The sequence below is a fragment of the Panthera leo genome, chromosome C2, assembly GCF_018350215.1.
Source record: "Panthera leo isolate Ple1 chromosome C2, P.leo_Ple1_pat1.1, whole genome shotgun sequence".
Lineage (NCBI taxonomy): Eukaryota > Metazoa > Chordata > Mammalia > Carnivora > Felidae > Panthera > Panthera leo.
Window position 1 is genome coordinate 3,267,965 of NC_056687.1, and position 24,936 is coordinate 3,292,900.

Below are 24,936 nucleotides of genomic sequence, written 5' to 3' on the forward strand. Positions count from 1 at the left end.
GTATGCCTGAAAAATATCCCAGACCATGAGTATGGGCTTTCACTGTGCCAGCTCGAGTAGTCAAACATAAATGATTTTTTTTTAACGTTTATTTATTTTTGAGACAGAGAGAGACAGAGCATGAACGGGGGAGGGTCAGAGAGAGAGAGGGAGACACAGAATCTGAAACAGGCTCCAGGCTTAGCTGTCAGCACAGAGCCCACCCATGAACCCTGAGATCATGATCTGAGCCGACTGAGCCCCCAGGCTTCCCGATAGAAATGGTGTTTATGGCAGATTCCTTTTCAGAAACATTGAGGTGTCCTGCTTCCACTGTGGTCACTGCCCAGTGGCAACCCCTCTAGTAATCCTCCCTTGTAATGTTTTTGCCTCTTCTTCCCCTTCTCTCCAGCCCTGTGTCCCTTGTCCCATGATACACAAACTCTCTTCCATTTTGTGCTTCCGTGAAAATCCCTTTTACCTCATTGCTTTCAAGGCAGCCTGGCTTCTCTCAAGCTTTCTGCTTTGCCAACAGCAGCCACCTTTGATTTGGGTGTAAATTCATCCTTGTTTCATACAGGAGGTCGGTTAGGGCCAGCATCCTTCTAGTTTCCTGTACCTCCTTCCTGTCGTAGGTCCTTCACTCTTTTGTAACAGGAGCTGCTCTTTTAAGACAAGTTACTCCACTCCTGTGGAGCAAATATTGGTTGAGCACTGACTTCTCACCAGGCATTGTGTTGCAAGTTGGGAAAACCAGTGATGTGCAAAATTAGGCATCTGTAGTCTGGAGAGACAGTAAGCAAATAGTCAGGAATGCAAAGGATGGAAAGGCAGGGAAGGTTTCCCTGATTAAGTGATGTTGCCCCTGAAATGAAATCGGGTGACTGAAATTTACCGGTTACAGTAAACAGATGGAGCGCTGGGGAGAACATTTCAGGCAGCAAGAATGGCATGTGCCAAGGCCCTGTGGTTAGTGAGTGCCTTGTGCCAATGGAAGGAAGGGCAGTGATGGCTAGAGCACCGGGAATGAAAGGGCCTGGTAGGGAGAGAGGCTGCTGAGTAGGTGGGGGCCAGACCACAGGCACTCTGCTAGTGCATGATTAGGACTTGGACTTTGGTCTTTGCCACGAGAGCAGTGAGAACCCACCTGTTGCTGTTGTGTTGTTGTTTTTTTGATGTTTATTTTTGAGAGAGAGAGATAGAGGGGGACGGAGGACTGCGCTGTCAGCAGAGAGCCTGACGTGGGGCTCGAACTCTTGAACAGGAAGATCATGACCTGAGCTAAAGCTGGATGATTACCCGACTGAGCCACCCAGGCGCCCTGCCACCTGTTGGTTTTAAGATGAGATCTGTGATCTGCCAAGACCTCTCTGGCTTCCGCGTGGAAAGCCGATCTGTGGGGACACCGGCAACTGCGGGGCCCGGCAAGCCGCGGGCCTGGGCGAGCAGGGGGATTTGAGCGACTAGACGAACAGGTTGGGGTGTGGGGCGGCGCGTCCTGAGAAGCCACCGCGTCCGGCTGGTGAACGGTGACGCCACTCCACGAGCAAAAGGCCACGGGCAAAGAAAGCGCTCTCCCCGGGGCGCCCGCGGCGTACCTCCCAGGGAGGTGGGTAGGCTCCCGGCCAGCGCCTGAGCGCCCCTCCGCGGGCCCGCCGACGCCAACGCGGGACAGGCGGGGGAGCTCACACCCACCCACCTCTGGAAAGAGCGGCTACGAAGAGCCCAGCAGGTACCAGCAGGACCAAGTGCCCCAGCTGCAGCGGAGAAAGATCCGGAACCGGCCCTGCCCAGGAGGCAAAGAGCAATGCTCAGCAAGCGTGCTCACGGGAGCGCGCGAAACCGATCGGCAACGGATCCTGGCTGGGGTGGGAGGGGGTTGGGGTGGGTGGGGAGGAGACGGCACCTTGTGCGCATGCCCGGGGCCTCCGGCGCTGCGGGGGCGGGCCGAGCGCGTCACCCCGCGGCGCCTTACGTGACGTCATTGCCCGGCGCCAGCAGGAAGTGGCTCTGGGCGGCGCACGTGGGGGGTGGCGCGGCGGGAGGGCGCATGGCGAGTTCCGCGGGGCTGGCGCTGTGCGGGCAGACGCTGGTGGTGCGGGGCGGCAGCCGCTTCCTGGCCACCTCCACTGCGAGCAGGTGAGGGGGCTGGGCCTGGAGCGGGGAGCCCCGGCTGCGGGCGCGCGTCGGGGCCCGGAGGGCCCGAGTCCCTGGCGCCGCCGGGCCGGGCCCGCCCTGGCGGGCACCCCCCGCGAGCCCCTCCGCCTCCTCGGCCCGCGCCTCCTCTCAAGAGCCGCCCCCGGTGCGTCCCGCCGCCGCCGGCCCGGGGCCCCGTGCGCCTGGCCGGGTCGGCGCCGGACGCTTCTGGTCGCTGCCCAGGCCGGATCGCGTGAGGTGACGCGGGCCAGGCCCCGCGGTTTCGGGGTCGTGGCCACAGCCGCTCTGGGGGCCCTGTGAGGAAGGCGGCCTCTGCCCTCTTGGCGAGGGGTGCCCTACCCTCGGGGAACGCGCTGGGAGGGGGTCCCGGGCGCACTCCTCTCGCCTCCCTCTGCTTGTCCGTGCCGGCTCCCTCGCCCGCAGCCCTAGACCCCGCTCTTGTTCTTTCTTTGGGGCTCTAGGTGTCGCGCGCACCTCCCCAGCGCCTCTTCACAAGGCTCTGCACTCTCTTTCTCTAACTGCCTGCACCCGCTTACACGGCACCCGAAATTCTTAGCAATAAGTGTTAATCAAATAGTCTTGCCCCAGGAGCCGCATGGGTATTAATGGTCCGTTTCGGCCCGTGCTCCTTTCCTAGGGTAGTTCGGATTCATGCATATGTCCGTCAAATGCAAATATAGCCTCTGAGCTTTGTTCAAAGCCTGGTATCGGAAATCCCCTTTCAACGTTGAGTTCAGTTTTCACAAAAAACTTGCTCATAAACCTGTGGTCTGTTCCTGATTGTTTTGTTTTGGAGACTCCTGGTATCCTAACACGTGCCACTGGGAGACATGGGTTTATTACACTTGATATGCTTGCTTTGGTCGACGCCTTTTGAGGAAATGTGCTGGTGGCACAGTTTTTGCCTCGGAGAAGTGTTTCTACGTCACAGTGTTTGGTGGGAAAAGAGTCTGAGCGCAGTCACTTTAAAGGCTGTGCCCTGTCTATGCCCGGGCACTGGAACGGGGGAGATGGGCATAAACTGAAGAGAGCTTAGGGTCTTGAGGGAAGATGGGTGGTGACTCCTGTACTGGTAGGTGTTTGGCGGCCATGGGAGCTCTCTTGGGTAGTTGAGACGTTTTTAAAAGGTGGCAGTTTTATTACAAAAACTTTTTTAAATGTTTATTTTTGAGACAGAGATAGAGCTTGAGTGGGGGGAGGGGCAGAGAGAGAGAAGGAGACACGGAATCGGAAGCAGGCTCCAGGCTCTGAGCTGTCAGCATAGAGCTCATGGCGGGGGCTGGAACCCCCCATGAACCGTCAGGTCATGACCTGAGCTGAGCTGAAGTCGGACGCTTAACTGACTGAACCACCCAGGTACCCCTTAAAGGTGGCAGTTTTAAATTTGCATGCAAGAAACCCCCAGAAACATCAACGTAATTTCTTCTGACATAAGCATCTTGCATTGATTTTTTTTTAAGTTTATTTATTTACTTTGAGAGAGAGAGAGAATGCGAGTAGGGAGAGGCAGAGAGAGAGAGGGAGAGAGAATCCCAAGCAGGCTCCATACCGTCAGCGCAGAGGCTGATGCAGGGCTCGAACTCAGAAACCATAAGATTATGACCAGAGCTGAAATGAAGAGTCTGAGGCTTAACTGAGCGGCTCAGGCTCCCTGATAAGACCCTTAATTTAATGATTATAAGATTACTTATGTTCTGGGAAAAACCCTGTGTTTTTATTAATAAAGTGCTCTTTTTAAAATCTCTGTTCTTCCTTAGTGATGATGACGTCCTCTTCGCATATGATTGCAGCACGGCAGCAGAGAAGTCACAAGAAAGTAAAGGGTGAGGTGATGGGGGAGGCTCATCGGGCCTGATCATGGAATTATTGGGACAGAATAGCCTAAGAAGTAAATGATCTTCTTACTTACTGAAGTCTTCATTTCTTTTTTCTTTTTCTGTTCTTTTTTTAATGTTTATTTATTTTTGAGAGAGAAAGTGCGAACAGGAGAGGGACAGAGAGAGAGAGAGAGAGAGAGAGAGAGAGAGAGACAGACGATCCAAAGCGGGATATATGCTGAGAGCAGCAAGCCCCACGTGGGGCTCGAACTCATGAACTATGGGATCATGACCTGGGCAGAAGTCGGAAGATTAACCGACTGAGCCACCCAGGTGCCCCTGAATTCTTCATTTCTCTTTACCCTGCTGTGTGGATAAACCAGGTACCACCTCCGGAAAGAAACGTGGAACTAACTTTTAAATTTGGCATTAAGGATATTAGGGTTTTTCTAAGTATTTTTAATTAGTTTCTGTGCGTAATTAACTTTTTTATAGTCATCTTGAAATACAATGGGATTTTAATGTTTTATTTTTATGTATTTTGAGAGAGAGAGAGAGAGAGAATCCCAGAGAGAGAGAGAATCCCAAGCAGGCTCTGCTCCCGAGATCATTACCTGAGTTCAAGATCGTGACCTGAGCTGAAATCAGGAGTCCGATGCTTAACCAACTGAGCCACCCAGGCACCCCAAAATAGAATGGGATTTTAAATGCTTTGAAGGCAGGTGTATGAAGTTAGCTTTAGTTAATTGAAAGATCAGGAAAGCAGAATGTGATAGTTTTGTATGGTGTTCTTTTTTTAGTAGAATTGGTCTTGTGGCTCATTAGAAAAAAAAAAAAGCTGAAAATAATCCTTGGCTCTAGTCTTAGATCCCTTCATGTCCATGAGGGAGTGGGTCACGTGATCTCTGAGGGTCTTTCCAGCTCCGCTCTTTGGGTTCTGGTGTGTGTGCCTGTTTAATGAGGTTTATTCGTTAAACATTCCAGCTGTGTTGAACCTCCCTCTGTCCCCTTGATAGGTCTTTATATTCTGGTTACGTGAATCTCATACCGTTTTCTGCCTCTGTTCGTGTTGTACATGAATGAGGCTAGCCTGCAGGGAGGCCGCCTTGTTTACTCAGGTAAGCCCTGACCTTGTCCTCTCTTTCTCAGGGAGGACGGGCAGCCCGCGGATAAGGGGAGTGACACGATTCTGGCGTCCACCTTCTCCAAGTCTGGCAGCTATTTTGCTTTAACTGATGACAGTAAGCGTCTGATTCTTTTCCGTACAAAACCATGGCAATGTCTGAGTGTCAGGTATGAAATGCTAACGTTGAATAATTTGATGTTGAACGCACAGCTTACACTTGCATGCCCGTAACCATAGCGACAGTGACCTAGTAATAAGCAACTAACACATAGTCTCAGCTCTGTGCCAGGCACTGTTTTCAGGGTCTTACGTGTGTTAACTGATTTAATCCCCGAAACAGCCCTGTCTGTGGGGGGGGGGGGGGGGGGGGGGGGGGGGGGTCTTGCCCTTACCCACATCCCTGGCCGGAGTCCAGAAGCTGATCCTCATCAGCACCCAGGGCAGAGCCGGGCCCTGAACCTGGTCGCTCTGGCTCCAAAGTGCGGGCCCCTGGCCACCGTGGCATCCTGCTTTCCAGCACCCCTCCAGCCCCGTGGTGGCAGAAATGGAGACTAACAGCGGGCGCCCCGAGAGTGTGAGGGGTTTTGTGTACGTTCAGGCACCTGTGCCGCAGTTGAACTTGGCGGGATGTAAAGTTAGCGTCCTGATTCCCAAGTATGTGAAGAATGTGTGCGAGCTCAGTGTTGATGGGGGAGGGTGTCAGCGGCCTGGTGTCCTTTGGCCTTAGTTGTCCCTCTGGAGGTCTCCGTCAGTGAGTTCCCGAGAGCTTCCTTGTTTTGTGACCTCGAGGGCTTAGAGAGGTGGGGGATGCTGACGCAGGCCCTGGGCACACGTGATTTTCTGTTACTCTGACGGGGCGGTGGTGAGTTCTCTGCTTCCTCCAGTGGGAGAAGGCTGGGATTCTTTGATGTCTGTGGCGGGGACGGAAACACCCACCCGGAGCAGGGCCAGCCTCTCTGTCCCCTCATCTTTGCCCCCACCCCCCCCAACCCCCCGCGCAGGCTGCTCTGCTTAACTGTCCCTTGACAGTAAGAGAGAAACGCATGCAAGCTACGTACCCGTTGAGCTACCCACCGACCAGGGTTAAGGGACTCCACCTGGTAGCTGGTTCACATCTGTATCGGGGACAGCTGTGCTTTTTATTTTATTTATTTATTTATTTATGATTTTTTAAACGTTTATTTGTTTTTGAGAGAGACGGAGACAGAATGTGAGTGGGTTAGGGGCAGAGAGAGAGGGAAACAGAATCGGAAGCAGGCTCCAGGCTCTGAGCTGTCAGCTCAGAGGTGGGGCTGCACTCACGAGCTGTGAGATCATGACCTGAGTCGAAGTCGGACGCCCAACCGACTGAGCCACCCAGACGACCCCCCTTTTTTTAAATTTAAATTAACTTAAATTTAACTTAGTTTAATTTTATTTTTAAATGTTTAATTTTTGAGGGAAAGTGCACACGCATGCACACGTGAGAGGATCAGAGAAAGAGGGAGACAGAGGATCCAAAGCGGGCTCTGCGCTGACGGCAGAAAGCCCGATGAGGGGCTCGAACCCATGAACCTGGAGATCGTGGCGCTTGACGGACTGAGCTCCCCAGGCGCCCCAGCAGCTACGCTTTTTAGAGTTCTCATTGATCTTACTTTCAAAGAGAAGAGTGAAAAGGCAAATTCCAGGTGGCCTCTGCACGGGGGTGTGCGCTGTGCTCAGGGGAGCCCTTCGCCCTGAACTTGGGACGAGGGGACGTCCGCACAGCCTGCCACCACGCCCCTGCATCCTGTGGTGGAGCTTGCCCTCGACCGAAGGGCGAGCGCCCGGGGCTCCTGGCGGGGCTCTGGCCGTTCCCCAAGGGCTCCCGGGTGCTGCGACTTGGTTTTGTGTCTTGAAGGTGCCGTGTTGGTGATTACCTTCCCGTAAAGATCTAGGAACACTCAGGGTCGGCAATGGTACGCTGGCAAACGGTGGCTGGTGTCTCGTTTTTTTTCCCCCTCTAATCGTATTTGGGCTGTTGGTTTTTACGTTGATGCCAACAAAGGACTGTTGCAAACGTGCATTAGGTGTGCGGGGCCTCTCGTGTCGCGGGTGGGGTACAGCGTGCCCTGCAGACGGTGCTTGCTGGCAGTTAGGCGGGACCCCACGGGACTCCCGTCCCCTCTGTGTCAGCCGCCGAGCGAAGGGTGCGGGCCAGATCACGTCGCGGTTCTAGAGGCTGCGTTTTCCACGTTGCCTCGTCCTACGCCTTTACCCTGAACGCAACGTAAGGTGCGATGCTGCCCGATGCAGCACCTGTTGTGCTTGGTGGGGGTCGGGGGGGGGGGGGCGGCCCCGACAGATGGACCCTTCCTCAGAAAAACAGCCATCCTTGACCTTTTGTTCGGGCTTGGGAGCGTCCTGGACTCGCGTGTTTGACCAAGACTCGTCACAGCTCGGAGCTCTCCAGTGGCCTTAAAACCTAGCCTTGGAGGGTGTCGAGGAAAAGCCCAGATGGAAGTCGTGGGTAGCAGTGATTGTTTTCAAGGTTTCAGTTCAGGATGACAAAGGCCTGGAACTGAGGCCGGGTTTTCTGAACCAAAAATGAGGACACTTAGCGTGACATGTTTTCTGTTTTCTTGGTGAGAGATCTTACGTAGGAAGTCATACCGTTTCGGGAAATAGATGCATTAAAATCATACGAGTATGCGGAAAGGCAGAGCCCTGGGAAATGAGATTGTTTGCTGCTGGAGGTGTGTGGTGTTGGGGAGCTTGGTATCCTCGGGGCCCTGTGGGGCCCGGCGGGCTCAGATTTGTTGAACAAGCATGGCTTTCTGGAGGGGGGCTTGGGTGGGTCCCAGCCCAGCGGGGGCATCTCGGGCTCAGCTGCTGGACCAGGATAGTGGCCAGGGGAGAGGCCAGGCTGGCCTTGGTGGGGCGTGAAGACAGGAACACTGGGCTGTGTACCTCATGACTCTGGAGGGAAGGGAGAGACCCCAGGACAGGTGGGGCCCTGTCCCCCCTCCTTCCGGGGGGGGCTGAGTGGCCAACCCATCTGCTGTCCTGTCTCGGGATCTGCCCCTGCAGACCCACACCCCCACCTGCTCTGTGCATCCTGGAGTCCTTGCAAGGACGAACTTAGCCTGAGAAGATAGAAGCCCCCCACCCCACTGGCAAAAGACGAAGTGACAAGATTGCGGAGCCGGGCCGTTTCTGGGCTGATCAGGAAGAGGGGCAGTGGGGGTTGCCCGTGTGAGTCCTGCAGGGCCGGCCCAGGCCGCTGCTCTGGAAGGGTGGCCGCGAGGCAGCTGCGTAATCGCCCTTTAGGAGCCGCGGCGGCGTGTACGTGAAGGCGCGCCTGGAGAGTTCTGCTTAATCTTGCCCGGAGCCTCACCGTCTTTCTCTGTTTTCTCCGCGTTTATGTGGTCACTCGTCCTTTCTTAGCTCCCCTGGCGGGCGGAGGGGGAGGTTCGGCTGCTGCTGGCGGCCCTCTCCCCTGCGTTTTCTGTCCTTTAGTCCCTCTGCTCCCGAGAAGCTGTGACGTCCTCGTTGGGTCCTCGTGTCGGAGACGTAGCTTGCTTGAGCTTAGGTTTCCATTTCGGGCTGACATCTGGAGCGCCAGCTGCAGGGCGCCGTGGGGGTGCACTCGCATCGCCTCTGGGGACAAGGGAGGGCAGGGACCGCAAGTGCAGGTAAGGCAGATAAACGTGATGTCTGCGTCAGGCTGTGGCGCAGGTGGGGTCTCACAGAGCCGGAAGTGCAGGGACTTGCCTTGTGGACAGCGAGTAGAAAGGAAGCGGAGGAAGTGTAGAAGGAGGGCGGGAGGAAGCTGCAGAAACCCGCCCCCGAGAGTGGGCGAGACGCTGGGTGACCAGGACCCCGGATGAGGCGTGCGTGCGTGCGCGCGCACGCGGTAACGTTTCTCGGGCTGGCGCAGCGTTGAACCAGTTTCCAACCCGCGGGTGTGACCGACCTGGTGAATCGGATCGGGGTGTGAACTGACGAGCGTGTGAACTTTCATGGGGCCTGAGCCGGAACTCAGACCTCCCCAGCCGCGTGCCGGGGCCGCCCCCGTGGGGACGGATGGCGCGTGCGTGTTTGCGGAGGGGTGCCGCACCCCGTCTTCGGGACTGTTGTGCGAGCGCAGGAGCAGTGCGGGCGGGTCCAGCCCGGCAGGGCCCCGGGCTGCGGTGTGGAGTCTCCCGGCGCAGGGGGCCCGCGTCGTGTGTGTGCTCGCGGTTTCGCCCAGGGCACGTTGGGTGTTTTCTGAAGCCGACCGTCTTCTTCCTCGACACGTGCGGTGGAGCTGCTGGGTCGAGGAGCAGGTCTTCCGACGTTTTATTAGGATAATCTTCGAGCACAGCACATTTGAGAGGATTTCGTGCTAGACAGCCAGGTATCCACCGCCCAGATTCTGCCATCATAAAAGCAAAAGTATCATTTCAAAGTGAGATTTGTCTAGGACATAGGCTTTGTTTCCGTTTCTTAACTGCCTTGCTTTTTCGGTGCTGCCGTGGTACCCGGAGGGGGAGACGCTCGGCGAGGAGCTGACGCGGGTCCGAAGAGCGCGCGGCTGGCAGGCCCGTCGGCCCTTCCTGTGCTGACTGTGCGAGCCAACTGTGGGCGTCTCTGGCCTTCCAGGACCGTGGTGAGGAGGTGCACGGCCCTGACCTTCACAGCCTCCGAGGAGAAACTTCTGGTGGCCGACAAGTCTGGAGACGTTTATTCCTTTTCGGTGTTGGAGCCACAGGGATGCGGCCAGCTTGAACTTGGGCACCTGTCGATGTTGTTGGATGTGGTACGTGGGTGGTGTGCTCGTCGGGTGGGGCAGAGCAGAGGGTCTGACGAGGGTGAGGCCCGGTCTGCGAGCTCGGCCGTCGGGGGCGTGTGGGTTCTGTAGAAGCTCTGCGGACCGGTGAGCGGGCGGCCTCACGAGTGGGACTTAGGAAGGTGAAGCGGCCGGTGAATGCGGACGGGCCAGCGGGGAGGCGTCGGGCTGGTCCTGGAAGTGAGGGACGCCCGGGTCGCGTGCAGAGGCGGAGGAGGGCCGTGGGAAGAGCAGGCACCGTCTCCAGGCCTGGGCTTGTTCTCCGTGCTTTACGGGCCTGCCTCACCTCCGTGTCCTTGCGGCCCCTCAGCCACGACCTACCCCACCGAGGGGCCTGGTGAGGGCTGGGGGCGGCCAGTAGGAGGTGGGACCGGGTGGGACCCGAGGACGTCGGCAGGAACAACGAGGGAGGGTTTCTTGAAGGAAAGACCACCAGGACTGGGTGACTGGGTGGCCATGGGGTCACAAGGAGGAGGAGGGAGAGAGGGGGCGGGGAGCGGGTGCTGGAGGTCGAGGGGTGGTGCGGGCGGTGTGTGCGCGAGGACACCTGGGGAGCACCGGGAACGAGTCCCGGGGGCGGGGGTCCCGGCTTCGGCCACCCTCACCTGCCCTTTGTCACCCTCGTGCGCAGGCCGTGAGTCCCGATGACTGCTACATCCTCACCGCCGACCGGGACGAGAAAATCCGGGTGAGCTGGGCCGCGGCACCGCACAGCATCGAGTCCTTCTGCCTCGGGCACACGGAGTGAGTCCCCTTCCTGCCCCACCGGAAGACGTCCGGGACGCACAGGCGGGCTGCTCGAGAAGCGGGGGCACCCGCTCTGTGGCCAGGCCTGCAGGAGAGGGACCGCCGCGCGAGTGCAGCGCTCCCCTGGGCGGCTCCCTGGCGAGGCCCCATCCGGTGCTTGCTTCTGTCCGGGGCCCTTCAGAACCTTCACCTCTTCCTTCCCCTCCCTTCCCGTGTGTTTCGGGGACCGGTTTTCTCGTTAGCACTGGGGTCTCAGACCCCAGCACGAGGGCACCACAGGTGGTGGTGGTGACGCTGCCCACGGGAGCCAGCGTGGCGCTCAGTGTTAGAGGACTTTCCTCCAAGCCCGCCGCCTCCCGCCTGTGACCGCTCACCAGTGGTCCCCACGTTGGCCTCCAGGCGAGGGCTTGTTTCTGGAACACTCCTTTCTCTGCTCCGACACCTGCCAGGGCCCGGCAGTGGTCGGTGGCCCGTAGGCTTGTGTGTAGGGGACATACTTTCGTAGTTTGAACAGTCCAGGACTTAAATCTGAACCTGGGCAGTGGTCTTTCCTTTGCGACCTCTTTTCTAGGGCAAGTGAGCTCTCTTCTAGTTGAATTTTGGCATTTTGCAAGGGAGGCATTTTCAAAGAATGCCGGTCTTCTCAGGGTCAAGGCTAATTACAGTGTGTGCTCAGGAGAAGCCCTTAGTTTCATTTGCTGCAGTCTTTTACTTTAAGGAAAAAAATTTTTTTCAACGTTTATTTATTCTTGAGAGAGAGAGACAGAGTGTGAGTATGGGAGGGGCAGAGAGAGAGGGAGACACAGAATCCAAAGCAGGCTCCAGGCTCTGAGCTGTCAGCACAGAGCCCGACGTGGGGCTGGAACTCACAAACTGCAAGATCATGATCTGAGTTGGGATCGGACACGTAACTGACTGAGCCCCCCAGACGCCCCAGTTGCAGTGTTTAAAGTACATTATTTGAGGCTGCAGAAGACGTTGGGACAAGTTGATTTAATTCTGCAATCGCTCCTGTTTCCTTGGTTTTGAACGGGATGTAAAGAATGACCTCTGGGAAGGTGGATGGTTCCCGGATTTGTCGCTCCTGATAGGTTGTGTGGGCGTTGATTGAGTTCTGTGGTGATCCAGCGTCCAGAGTTCCGACCTGCGAGCCCTCGGGCCCTTTGCTCTGTTGGTTTCTCCCTGGGGTCTGCTGCTCCCCACCCCACCCCACCCAGCACACTTCTGCCTCAGGGCCTTTGCTTGTGCTGTGTTTGCTGTTCCCACTTGGTAGAGCTCTCCTCCGTGCTCTCCTCCACTTCTTCAGTGTCCAGCTGGATGCCACCTGCCTTCTCAGGAAGGCCCCCTCCCCTCATCCTGTCCTGCTCTGCTTTTCTCTTAGCCTTCACTGTCCAGACAGGAGCCACGAATCCTGAAGTCTGAAGGGAGATGTGCTGTTAGTGTAAGATACCTGATTTTGAAGACTTCGTACGAGAAAAGAACGGAAAAGTAGCTTGTTACTAATTTTTTTCTTGATTGCCTGTTGAGATGGTAATATTTTGGGTGTTACCGAGTTAAGAGTAGCTTCGGTTACTTTCATCTGTGTCTAATTTCTTTATTTAATGTTGATTTATTTTTGAGAGAGAGACAGCATGAGCAGGGGAGGGGCAGAGAGAGAGACAGACACACAGAACTTGAAGCAGGCTCCAGCTCTGAGCTGTCGGCATAGAGCCCAATGCCGGGCTTGAACCCACGAACCATGAGATCATGACCTGAGCAGAAGTCAGACACTTGACTGACGGAGCCACCCAGGTGCGCCACATCGGTGTCTAATTCTTAGATGGGGTCCCTTGCAAATTTGAGTCACGTGGCTGGAGCCCTGTTTCTGTTGGGCTCTCTGCCGGCCCATCTCCTGTTGGCTCCTGCAGCCTTCGTGGGCTGTGCTTACTGCTGTCCCCAGCCCTCCACACGGCGGCAGGTAGTAGGTGCTCAGTAGGTATTGCAGTGAGCGAATAAGTGGTAAAAATAGATTGAAAACAGTCTTTTTAAGCAATCTTTGCAGCCAGCACAGGGCCAGAAGTCACAACCTTGAGATTAAGTCGCACGTTCTGCCTGCTGAGCCAGCCAGGTGCCCCAAATAAAAATAGACTTTTAAGACTTTTGTGTAAAATCTGTAGAAACGGGTTTCCACCCGCTTCGTCTTGACTCGTGGAGGTGACCCACGGTGTCCGTAACGGACGTTCTGTGCCGGGGGAGTGCTGGGGCCAGCCGCCTGGGGTCCCCGGGGGCCGTGCGCTGGTGACCACCATACAGCTGGCGGGAAAGCCGGGGAGGCCGTCTCCCTCGTAGGGCGAGGCTGGCTCCAAGGTGGGCTTCTGGGGACGACCGCGGGCTGAAGGACGGTGGGTCTGTGTCTGCCTGCCGACCACTGTTGCTCCGTCCCACGGATCCCACCCTGAGGCCTCCATCATCACGGACCTGCAGGGGAGGTCTCGGGCTGTGAGCGGGGCGGCTCGAGCAGCGGCACAGAAACTCCTGGACCTTTCCAGCAGCGCGTCTGGGGAGCGCGTCCAGGGTGGGGAGCGCGGCCGGGCCGGGCCGGTCCCTCCTGTGGGTTGTCATGTTGTTGGGCCCTGAGAATGACGCGGTGTGCTCCCCGGCTTGCTCGGCGCTGTCCAGCTCCCTGTGGACCCTCCTTAGTTTTCCCCGGGGCTCGGGGGCATGTGGGACAAGGCTTTGGCGAGGACAGACGGGCCGGGCGGGTGTCAGAGCAGCGTGCCAGAGCTCAGCTCACCCTCTGCTTCTCTCACGCTGTAGGTTTGTGAGCCGCATCTTCGTGGTGCCCGACCACCCCGAGCTGCTTTTGTCCGCATCCGGGGTAAGTGCTCGGTTCCGTGGTGAGCACCTGTGGGCGCCTTCCAGCGGGGGATCCGCGTGGGGCTGGGGGCCCGTCCTGGTGCTGGGTCTTGGCTGTTCTCCACTAGATGGTGCTTGTTTTCCCAAGTTTGGAGCTGACCCAGGCTGCCTCCTTGCTTAGGGGCTTACATTCGGGGGGGGGGGGGGGGGGGGGGTGGTGTCCGTCCCAGGCTGCCTCTGTGTGTGTGTCCGTGTGTGTGTCGGGTCTCAGGGTTGTCGTCTTCCTGGAATAGCATCGTGACCTCCGGTACAACAGTACCTGAGTCCCAGGGGGACCTGGGTTCCCCCGAGTTACTGCTGCACTTCACCCTGTCCCCCACCCTGTCCTTCGGGCCGACGTCTGGCCTTGGTGGGGGGGGGGGGGGGGGTTGGTTAGTAGTGAAAACTTTGGTGTCCGGAAGGTGGGACTCGAAGCCTGGATAGTTTCGTCGCCAGAGACCTCTTTGCTCTGAGGAAGATTTTTGCCCAGAGAAGGTTTTGAATTACTGATGGCGTCTGATTCATCCTTTCTTCCCAGAAGCCCTGTCCTGTCCCTCCTCCTCTGTCGTTCCTGCTCTTTAGCATTCTAGGGGACTCGGGTGCCTGGGTGGGCTGCCCGGAAGGCTCCTGGCCCTCCTGAGTTCGGGCTTCCGGGTGGGAACAGCGGCCTCCCTGCTGTCCCGCAGACACCTGGCCGCCGTCTACACGTCTGTTCTTTGTTGCTTCACCACGTTTGCATTCTGCTTTCTGACTCTTCCTCCCAGCTGTGCTTGGTCCTGTGATAGCAAACGGAAGAAAGTAGGTGTGGCTAGAGTTCCCAGAGGTGGCCGGTTTTTGTGAATTCTGCTGTACCTACACCTCCCAGTGTTTCTCACAATAAAACAAGCATCCGAGCACATAGAAAAGTAGAACGAACACTTTTGACTCTGGCACTGGCTTTGTCAAGTTCCGTGTTTTGCTTAGGAGCGTGTTTAAAGATGCGGGAGAGCTCTGCCCACCCTGTGCCCTGCCCTGTGCAAGGTGCAGTTCTCTTCATTATTTTTGAAAAATTAAAAAAAAATTTTTTTTTAATGTTTATTTCTGAGAGATGGAGAGAGACAGAGTGCAAGCAGGGGAGGGGCAGAGAGAGAGAGGGAGACACAGGATTCAAAGCAGGCTCCAGGCTCCGAGCTGTCAGCACAGAGCCCAATGTAGGGCTCAAACTCATGAACTGTGAGATCATGACCTGAGTCGAAGTCAGACGTTTGACTGACTGAGCCACCCAGGCGCCTCTAAAGATTTTATTTTTTAAGGGATCTCTGCACCCAGTGTAGGTCTTGAACTCACAACCCTGAGGTTAAGAGGTGCACGCTCTACCGACCGAGCCAGGCTGGCGCTCCTAGTGTTTATTGTCATTAGAAACACACGCTTACAAAGTGACATTCCGCTGTGAGGCCCCCAGTGAAAACTGGCACTGGCTCCCACTGCCCCTGCGAGGTGCGTCCCTGGCCTCTTTGCCCTTTTAACTTCCGCTCTGAGTGTCCAGAGAACAAGAGTGATTGAGAAACAGGAGAACACGCGCCCCCCCCCCCCCCCCCCCCCCCCGTTTCCCTGCCCTGCGGAGGGTGGTGGAGGGTGGTGACGCTGTCTTGCTCTTGACCCCTTCTTTCCTGCTGCCTCCGGACGCCCCTCATGTTAGTTCACGTTCTCTGTCCCTCCTTTCTCCCAGGGGTGCCTCTGAAGGTGGAGGGAGGGTGGTGTTAGGAAGCCACCTTTCTGGAAACGCCCCGAATCCTCCGCCCCCGCCTGGTGGGTAGGTGGGTATCCGAACTCCAGGTTAAAGCTACCCCCCGCCGCCCCCCACATCTCACGTGAGGGTTTGCGTCCTCTCTGTGGGATCCGTTCCCCCTTCTCTGGACGTTTTGGGGGCCTCCATGCCCCGTGCTCTGGAGATGGGGGTCAGGGCTCTGACCAGCTATGTGGTTAGCGCCCCCTACCCCCATCCCCGCCCGATTCGAGACCCTCCTCTCTCCTGGGGAAGAGTCCTCACTCTCAGGTGTGCTTCTCGAATGGCTCGTTGTCTTTCCCTTGACATTTCCCTCGTGTTCCTGCTTCTGCTGTGCGGACGTCTCCGCAACTTAATTTCCCAGTGTCCTGTGGGCTGTGAAGTTCTGCTGTTACCATTGGTTCTCGGCAGCCTTTCTGGTGCCCAGAACGTTCTCCCTTCGCAGCGCCACGCCGAGCGCAGGGCCTTTGACCCCCGAGATCACACGTTTGCGTTTCCTTCACCGTGTGTGGTGTCTGCCTTTTGCAGGGGGGTGTCCGTGTGTGGTGGGGACAGGGCAGTGGCCAGTGTCCCTCGAGTCCAGGGTGTTGGAGTCGGGCACCTATAGCCGTGGGTCACCTCTCTTCTCCCGGTGGTCACGTTGCCCAGTCTTTGCCCTCCTGGGCGTCAGGCCTGTCTGCCTGCCCCGGGAGGTGACCAGGGAGGGCCAGTGGTGTGGTCCCTCACTCTGGACCCGGACGGGGACCCCGCGGCTCTGCGGGCAGCAGGGTGGGGAGTCCGGCTGCTCTGACGGACCCCCTGGTTGTGCTGCTGGGCCTGGCCTGGTGCGTCGCATCTCAGCCCCCTACGGCCTGTCCCTCCCTTCAGCTCCTCCCGGCTGGCCTCACGTGACTGTTGTCTTCATCCTCGAGGGTTCATGCTTCTGAAACCTCCCTTTCTGGTCACTGGGGAGGGACGCGGGGGTGGGCGTGTGTGTTCACGGCGGCTACGTCCTCTTGCCCAGCGCCCACACACCCCTGCTCTTGACATTCGGGCAGTTTGTCGTCCGTCCTTTTCTCGTGGTGGTTTAAAACCTGCCGTGTGCGCTGTGTGGTGGCGTCTCATTGGATGAGTCAGCGTTAGGTTTTCAGGTGCGCATGGGCCTGTGCACGCGTTTCCAGCGACGGGATCTAGCGCACGGGTTTCCTGGGCGGACCCGACGGCTCACCCGCGCTTCACTCCCTGCTCATTCTCCTTAGACGTGCGGTTCTTCGCGTGTCCCGTCCCTTCAGCGAGCGCCGTGACCTGCATTTGTTAATACGAGTTCTTCCTCTGTCGTGTGTATCTGCGGGGCGCTGAGGCCTTTGGGTCGCACACCAGTTTCCTTACCGGCCACACAGTTGACGGTCTCACGGGGAACAAATGGACGCCCCCTTTTCACTGTCCCTAAACAGGGACGTGGGACCGTCCTTGTGCTTGGCCCGACCCGTGTTTCTCCTGTGCGAGCACATGATTGTTGCGGTGTGTGTGTGTGCGTGTGCGCGCGCGCGCCCGTGTGTGCGTGCTCCGGCTCCAACCCAGCCGCCATGGTCCGTGATGTCTGTACGTGACAGGTCGTCTCGTGTCCTTTGCCCGCTTTGCCATTGGGGTCACGTGTTTTCTTAGTGGTTGCGTGACTGCGGGCAGAGAGCCTTTGTGCCGGCTCTGCTGAGTCAGTGCCCCCCCCCCCCCAAGCAGGCCCGGGTGTCCCCGCGAGTGCACACTGACCTGTCCTTGCTGTGTGCAGGACCGTACCCTGAGGCTCTGGGAGTACAGAAGTGGCCGAGAGCTGCACTGCTGTCACCTGACCAGCCCGCAGGAGCCGGCGGAGCCCCGGGGTGACGAGGTAGCGTCTGGGTGTGGGTTTATTGGACTTTGCAGGGCGCCTCTCCAGTCCCGGGGATGCCGTGAGCCAGAGCCACTGTTGCGTGGGAAACGGCTCTCTGCCGTCAGCACAGACTTGTTCCAGCTTGGGAGAACGCGTGTTCTCCTTGAGGGCGCCCGGTCGCGTAAGTAGGAGATAATTTGTATTTCGCTGTACGTGCATTGCAACACCCGCTTTACAGAAGTGCCTCTCCCGATCCTGCTTGGAAACAGAAAAGACAGCGATGCTTGAGCGGAGAACTTAATTAGTCTCGTGACCCTCCCCGTACCCCTGGGACGACACACTGGCCAGTGTATCCTCAGGTCAGGTCACCTGGGCCTTTGGTTGTGAAAGATTTTCAGGGGAGAACGTGTGGGCGGCCCTTTGGGGTGTTCCGGATTCCGTGCTCATGGGCACTCAGCTCTTTGATGCTTCCCAGCTGGTGCCCTGCACGGCTGAGGTCCAGGTTGGTCACCTGAGGACAGCCCCACCGGTTTTCCCAGAGGCCCTGCTGGGCCTGGCAGGGAGGGAGCAGTCCGCTCTCGTGGCTGTTCAGGCCCACAGAGCTGGCCCTCGGTGTGGTTTCTTGATGACCAGGATGTCCTGCCTGTCACTGGGAGCTTTGCAGTTTCCCCTGGAGCCCCCACATGGCCCCCCTGCCAGCCTGCAGGAGGTCCGCATGAGAACTGAAGGGTTCTTCTGCCTCATCCTGGGACTGCTCTGTAGCCGCTGCCCTTACTCCCTCTCCGAAGTGGGCAGGCCAGGCCTGACCACGGGCCAGAGCCTCAAGGACCCCTGGGGCCGTGGCCACCCAGCCGAGTGGCTGCCTGGGCCTCCGGCTCAGCCGACTCTGCTGCTCTGGCCACCTGCTCGTGGTGCCTTCTGCTCGGGTGCCTGCCATGCTGGTACCCCGTTGGAGGCTGTGGCGAATAGAGGCCTGATTTGTTCCAGTAACTTTTTCATATTCGTGCTCTCTGAACCTTCTGACGCTCTGGGACAGTGAGGTTGAGAGAGGACCCTGAACCAGCAGGTGTCTGACCTCGGGCCTGGCCCTCAAGACCTGCAGGGTCTGTGGACCATCCCCGCCCCTCGGCTCCTCACCTTCCTCCCTGGAGTCCCCCTCCCACATGGCCCAGCCCCTCAGGCCAGGCTTGGTGAGCACCAGACCTTTCCCTCCACTTCTCCCGACTGGCGGGTGTCTGGTGCTTCCCTCTCCAGGACCAGGGGACCTCGACACCGTTGTGTCTTGTTAATAATTCCTTGTGTTCTCTGCTGCCCCCTGGCCTTGCTTTCTGACCAGTTCTGTTGGCTCCAAAGACACTGCATGGGCTCCGGAGGGAGGGCCAGAGCCACGGAGAGGCTTCTCCAGCTCTCGTGGCACATCGGAATTGTGTCATGGGGGTCTGCCGCGTCTTCCTTTTCTTTCACCGATTTCCAGAAAATTCTAGGGCCGTCTCTTTTTCCTTCCTCGTCCGTGGTGGCAACCGTCAAAGTCTTGCCGCGTCCGATCTCGCTTTGAACAGAGTAGTCTGGGGCCGGGTCCCTGGCAGCTAGCGTGCATTTACGTTGCTGTGCTCCCTTGCAGAGGTTTGCCGCCTCCAGGATCACTTACCGGAGCCAGGACGGCTGCGTGGCGCTGCTGTGTGACTGGTGAGCTCGTGCTGCTGCGGGGCGTCCGTGGGCCCCTTGCTGTGGGCTGGCCCTCCTGTACGCGCTGCTCGGTTCACGGGTCTCCAGCTGTGCCTGAGAAAATCTGTGCCCGAGGGCCACCCAAGGCTTGTGGAACGCACCTCAGTCGGTGCCTCCTGAGGGCCGGGCAGGTCACGGGACGACCCGCTGGCCCTCCCGAGGGCTCCGGTGCCGAGGGGCGCCGAGGAGGAGGGTTTCGGGGGCGCGTGCCATCCCCGGGCGCTCCAGCATCTCTATGCGCCGCGTGGGCGTGTGGTGTGTCCGCACATCTCGTGTGTCCTCAGGACAAGCCTGCCGCGGGCATCTCCGCTTGTTTTACAGCAAGGATGCGGGTTTAGAGCGGGTTTAGAGCGGGTGGGAGTGCCGGTGCGTCCCGTGCCGTCCGACGAGGCGCAGCCGGGACGGTCACCTTCTCCACCTGTTTTGTGCCGCACTGGTTCCCTAGTGCCGCAGGGCAGGCTGAGCCAGAACTGGGCGACCTGCACTTGCAGCGACCCTAGGTCCTACGGCTCTGCGGCCCGGAGGCGGCTCGGCTAGGTGCGTCCGGCTGGGCCGCTCGTGAGCCTGCAGCCGAGAGGTTGGCGATGGCCGGGTCCCTGTTCGGGGCGACCCGGGCACGGCACTAAGCTGTACACGTCGAATGATACCACGTGGGCCTGGTCGTAGCCGTAATACAAGTTCTCTCTCTCTTTGCGGAAAGTATTCCCGCGGTCTACGTTTTCCAGCTCGATGCCGCCAGACAGCAGCTGGTTTACAGACAGCGGCTGACGTTTCGGCACAGAGTGTGGGACATCGCTTTCGAGGAGGGCCGGGGACTGTGGGTCCTGCAGGACCACCGGGAAGCCCCCCTCGTGCTCTGCAGGCCTGTGGGCGGCCAGTGGCAGGTGAGGTTGCTGGCCTTGTGCCTCTGGTGGGGGTGGAGGGGGTGACGGCTGTGCCCCCTTCCAGCTCGATCGTGGCTCGGTGCTGGGGTGGGTGTGGCCGGAGGACTTGTGACGTGGGTTCAGGGAGCAGGGATGCCCAGCCAGCTCTTTTTTTTTTTTTTCCTTAATGTCTGTTTATTTTTGAGAGAGAGAAAGAGTGAGGCAGAGTGTGAGGGGGGGAGGGCCAGAGAGAGGAAGACACAGGATCGGAAATAGGCTCCAGGCCCTGAGCTGCCAGCACAGACCCCGACGCGGGGCTCGAACCACGAACCGTGAGAATATCACCTGAGCCGAAGTTGGACGCCCAACCGACTGAGCCACCCGGGCGCCCCCCTCAGCCAGCTCTGTTCATGTCACGATGCCTGTAGTGGTTTTTTTTTGGGGGGGAGGGTAGTTGCCATCATCGGCATATGTTCCTTCTGACTTTTCTGGTCACGTGTCTTTTTAGCAGAGGAACTGACAGTTGGGGTGGCTTGGATGTGTGGCCTCGACATCGGCAGGCTGCACATGGCCTTGCACGTGGGGCACTGGACTCAGGAGCGCCCATCTGTGCAGAAAGGGGTGTGGGCTGTGGGCCGGGCGACGTGTGAACCTCGCACATTCTCTGAGTCGGCTCCCCCGTCTGTAAAGCGGCGTTGTCTCCCGCCCGTCCCGAATCTCCTAGGACGTGGCGGGGGTGGGGGGAGCGAGATAAAGCCCGCCCGAGCCCCGTGCTGGCTGGCCCATCCGTTACAAGCGCTCACTTGACCGAGGGCTTTGGAGACGCCCGGAGCCTCTCGGGGTATTTTCATCAGAAAGTGGTGGCGAACAGAATGCCCCGGCTGGGAAGTGTGGGGTCTGCCGGGCTCCTCAGAAAAGGTCGTGCTCGACAAGCCAATGTGGAGGGAACGTCGGTGGCCCTCACGTCATGGGTCTTTATCCGACGAGACGTGAGGACGGCTGCATCTGTCGCGCTGGGACTGCCGGCTGGCTTTGCCTGGTGTCGGGCGGCCCGAGTGGGTGTCTCCCGGGCCCCGGCCGCCTGGACCACACCTGGCAGGTCTGCCCTTTCCAGCGCCGGCAGCACCGCGGCCTGAGTCCTGCCTCTCTCCGTTGTCTTCTCAGGCTGCTCCTGAAGACGCCGCGGTGGAGAAAGTCTCCGCCCATCTCCGGGGGAACTGGGCCATGCTGGAAGGTAAGAATGTGGGCGCAGCCTGTTTTCGGGGTGACATCCAGAATTGGCCACGGCCAGGGGCAGATCCCAGGCTGTGATACACGGTAGGAAGCCGCTTTTCTGAGCAAGGATACAGGAAGTGTGGCATGCGTCCGTGTCCCCTCCAGAAGGCCAGCGGCTGGTTGGGGCACCGGGGGGGCTGACCCACACCCACACTGGGAACGCCCAGTGTGAGCCTGCTCCAGGACCATGAGCTGCATGGGAACCGGGGTCACAGTCGGGGCGGGGTCCACCCCTTTGCCTTCAGGGCTGCCGGTGCTGGTCCCCAGGGCGGGGCCGGTAACGGGTGGGCCTTCACTTGGAGTGCAGGGCGACTCGTGAGCCTCGAATGTTGGCTCTGAGCGGTTCCTGGCCATGAGGTCAGGCATGGGGACAATCACTGGAACCCCCGAGGGTCTTCTTGGCCCAGTGTGGGACCCAGTGTGAACCCCAGGCCGAGAGAAGGAGAGAGTGGTGAGAAGGCCGATCCCCCACCCCCCCAGAGTGGCGCTGCAGTGTGAGGAGAGTGGCCTGGCGGTCAGAGCCACGGGTCCCCGTCAGTTGAAGGGCCCGTGGTAAGCATTGAGTGCTGCCCTCACTTAATCCTGTCTGAGAACGTTACAAGGACAAGACCTTGCTCCGTTTTTATTGATAGAGGAAGGCAAGCCCTTAGCTGCACAGCTTCTAGCGGCTTCCACGATGCTTTTCTTGGGCAGAGACTTGAGGCGACCGTGTCACAGGGATGACTCATGGCCATCTTTGGGAGTCAGCTGCCCTCATTTGAGTAAAGACGTGGTTGAGCAGAAGACACCTGTCAGAGCCTTCCCCAGGCAGAAGTCTGAGTTCTTGGAACTCAAGAGAGTCACACGTGAATTCTGTCTCTGTTGACCCTGGCAATGACCTAAAGTCTCGTGGAAGGTGTTCTCATGGGGATTTGTTGGCTCTGTGTCCCAGGGTTAACTTCCATCTTTCCTTCCGGGGTGGAAGGACTAGGGCAGTGACCGGGCTCCGTCCTCCCAGCACTGTGTGGATTTGCTTTAGCAACACTGTCAAGTGGGTGTGTAGCAGGACTGTGTTGGGGACACTGGCGAGCCTACTCCCTGCCTGACACTTGGCCATCATCCCTGCCGGGGCCTGGGGCCAGCTTGTCTTGTTGTGGATCCCCTGGGAGGGCCAGGTCCAAGGTGGGCTTAGTTTTCCTGAAGTTCTGCAGGTAAACCGGTCTGCTCACAGCGCAGGTGTGGTTAAGGTGCCAGGGGTGGGGGGGTGGGGGAGGGGAGTGGGGCGGAGACACAGGGAAGGAAGGCCAGCTGAGCACGGAAGTCCCAGAAGAGGTAGGGGACCCAGAGCAGCGGGCCCTGTGGGGTTTCCGACCGGGGTGAAGTGGACCCCGTGGGGCTGGTCTGTGGCCATCAGGCCTCTCAACCCTTGACACTGAGATCAGTCCGCGTCCATTACCTTGCTGCGTAACGAGTATCCCATGCTCAGTGGGTGAAGGCGACAATACTTCTTACTGGGCTGTTTGTGTGGTTCTGAGAAGCTCCGCTGCCCCTGGGGTGGGTTCTGATTCCAGGCACGCACAGTGGTTGCTGGCAGGGTCCTGGTGCCTGCAGGCCGCTGGGCCGAGGGCCTCGCTTCCTTGGTGGCTGTTGGCGGCAGGCCGCCTGCAGTCCCCAGCACAGGCGCCCCTGTCGGGCGGCTCGTACGAGCGTGTGAGCCACAGCCCTTGTGCCTTGTCTCCCGGCGATGACCTGGCTTTGGCGTGTTGTCGGAAGCAAGTCCTGGGTACGGCTGGTGTGGCCACCCGGAGACGGGCATCATGGGGGCTCCTCGGAGCAGGTGCCGCGGGTCTGCTGGGAGGTCTGGGCTGTGGCGAGTTGATCCCCCTGCGGCAGGGCCTCGGTCCCCATCCCACCTGGCTTCTGTTTCCGTTCCCTCCTGCACAGGCGTGGCTGGCGTGGACGTCGGTTTCAGTGGTCTCTACAAGGCCACCTTTGACAACGTGACTGCCTACCTGAGGAAGAAGGAGGAGAGGCTGCAGAAGCGGCGGCAGAACCCGGCTGCTGGGCCTAACGGGCAGGCCAAGAAGATGAAGCCGGGGGAGGCGTCCCTGAGGTGCCCGTCCTAGCCGCCCCGGCACTCTCGTGGCCTCGAGCCAAAGCCGGCTCTGCTGTCCCCTCTGCCCGCGGCTCCCCGACCCACGCTTGGTGGCAGTTAGGTCCGCACCAGCTCCGCACACGCGTGGGCCGTCCCAGAGAACTGGTCGGTATCCTGGCTCTAGAACTTTCCGCCGCCGAACAGGCTCTTCTGCCTGGCGTCTTGGGCACCCTTCTGGTTGAAGGGAAACCAGACGGCCTGGTACTCGGCCAGAGACGCAACGAGTAGTGCCGGTGCCTCGAAGCGCCTTTTTTTCGTATCGGAGGAGACCGGAACCTGTGGTGGGCGTGGCGGCTGTGGAGCTTCCACTGATCCCGTGGCGCTGGACGCTTCTCCAGGGGAGTCCGCGAGCTCTGCGGCAGCGTGGGCGGCACATTTCGTCCCTGTGTCTCCCTCTAGATGGTGGGGCGTGCTGTCCGGCGTGGGGACCGCCGCCGGGTGGGGCCCGAAACCCAGGCGGGGTGGCTCGGTTCCTCCGGTGGCCGCCACCGCCGTCTGCTCGGTCCCCGCCGCCGTGACGTGAGCTGGTCGGGGCGCGGGGCGCAGACTGGACTTCCTTCGGGGCGTGAGGACCCGGGAGCCCCGACCGGAACCCAGCTCTCCAGGGAAACGGTGGAGGGTGTTACGTATATCTGTGATTTCCGTGTCAACTCTGCACGGGATGCAAAGACCCGGGGCATCCGCTGGATTCTAATCACCGATGAACAGAGATGAGCTTTTTGCAGCTTCTGGAAATGTTTAGGAGCAACATTTGGAACTAATTTCAAAATATATTGAGCAAAACCGTCTTTGATGAGTGTACTGTCTGTGACTGAAATGCTGACTTGTTAATGTGAAAAAGCGTTTCTTTGGTGGGTAGTCTTACAGATGGGTCCGCTGATGTGCTTACTTGTGCTTTTACCCACTTCTGGGTGATCGGTCTCCGAGGTGGGAAAGCCCGTGTGAGTCCGTGATGCCTTTGGTGCGGGGTTTCTTGGGGTACTTAGAGACCAGTTGTTTTGTGTCACAGAAGCGAAATCCCTAAGTGCCTTGTTTTTGCTTTAAACGTTGATCTGAAGACACCCGTGGGTGAGCCACTCACCCTTCCCACAAGGGGTACAGTGGGGTGTTGGGATGGGCAGAAGTCTTTGAAGGAGCGGCGGGGACGCGCCTGGGGGTTCCCCAGGGTCCTGCCCGAGGAGCCAGACCTCGTCAGCCCTGCACTGCGCACAGACAGCGTTCTCGTTAATCTGCTTTGAAGTTCTTGGTTTTAGGAGAAATTTGGGTCTGGTGGTGGTGACGTGTTGACGGGGGGCCTGCGGGCCAAGTCCTGCTGCGCCTGGGTCTGTGTGGCCTGTGAGCCGGGAACGGCTTTCACATTTTTCAGTGATCGAAAACCAGGCAAAAGAAAAACAATACTTCGTGGCGTGTGAAAATCCCATGCGATTCCAATCCCAGCGTCCTTAAGTAAAACCGTACTGGGACCCAGCTGCGCCCGTTGGTTTAGGTGTGGCCTCCGTCTGTTTTGGGCCACGACAGCAGAGCGGGGCAGTTTCACAGACCGGATGGCCGGTGCAGTCTGAGGTATTTATCATCTGGCTCTTAGGGGGAAGTTTGTCGATCTCTCTTTAAAATGCCTTTTAAACCTGTATAGTTTTAAAACTAACTGGTTACTGTCTTTAAAAACAAAGCCAAACCCTGTTCTTCTGTGTTCACGTGGGCTTTCTTTCTCTGTGTTCATGGGCAGGTGCCTGAAACAGGGCGGCAGGGGCGGAGCTGAGGGCTGTGTGCGCGGGGCCCTCTGGCGCCTGCCTGGGAGGTGGTGCCGAGCCGCCCGTCAGGATCAGAACGGACCGCAGG

The 24,936-nt window shown here is 58.6% G+C and overlaps 1 protein-coding gene across 6 annotated transcripts; it reads left to right on the top strand.

Annotated features, from left to right (window-relative positions):
• The first annotated feature begins 1,559 nt into the window (after positions 1 to 1,559).
• WDR4 (WD repeat domain 4) lies at positions 1,560 to 24,787 on the top strand. 6 transcript variants are annotated; one of them, XM_042955855.1, is made up of 11 exons: positions 1,560 to 1,588; positions 3,894 to 3,959; positions 5,103 to 5,246; positions 9,682 to 9,838; positions 10,500 to 10,612; positions 13,412 to 13,472; positions 17,020 to 17,118; positions 18,722 to 18,786; positions 19,526 to 19,709; positions 20,853 to 20,922; positions 22,887 to 24,787. In XM_042955855.1, exons 4-11 carry the CDS (start codon positions 9,824 to 9,826, stop codon positions 23,066 to 23,068), a joined length of 789 nt encoding a protein of 262 aa, XP_042811789.1. In that variant the 5' UTR covers positions 1,560 to 1,588; positions 3,894 to 3,959; positions 5,103 to 5,246; positions 9,682 to 9,823; the 3' UTR covers positions 23,069 to 24,787. The 6 variants fall into 6 exon arrangements, with proteins under 6 accessions (XP_042811789.1, XP_042811787.1, XP_042811788.1 ...); XM_042955853.1 differs by lacking the exon at positions 1,560 to 1,588 and adding an exon at positions 1,648 to 1,711; XM_042955854.1 differs by lacking the exon at positions 1,560 to 1,588 and adding an exon at positions 1,783 to 1,847.
• Positions 24,788 to 24,936: the final 149 nt, after the last annotated feature.

Bases quoted from the DNA above. Each gene is read 5' to 3' on its own strand.
- WDR4 (XM_042955851.1), top strand. From the start codon at position 2,030: ATGGCGAGTTCCGCGGGGCTGGCGCTGTGCGGGCAGACGCTGGTGGTG. The intron at 5,247-9,681 runs GTATGAAATGCT...CTGGCCTTCCAG, and splicing joins TGGCAATGTCTGAGTGTCAG to GACCGTGGTGAGGAGGTGCA. The intron at 13,473-17,019 runs GTAAGTGCTCGG...TGCTGTGTGCAG, and splicing joins TGCTTTTGTCCGCATCCGGG to GACCGTACCCTGAGGCTCTG.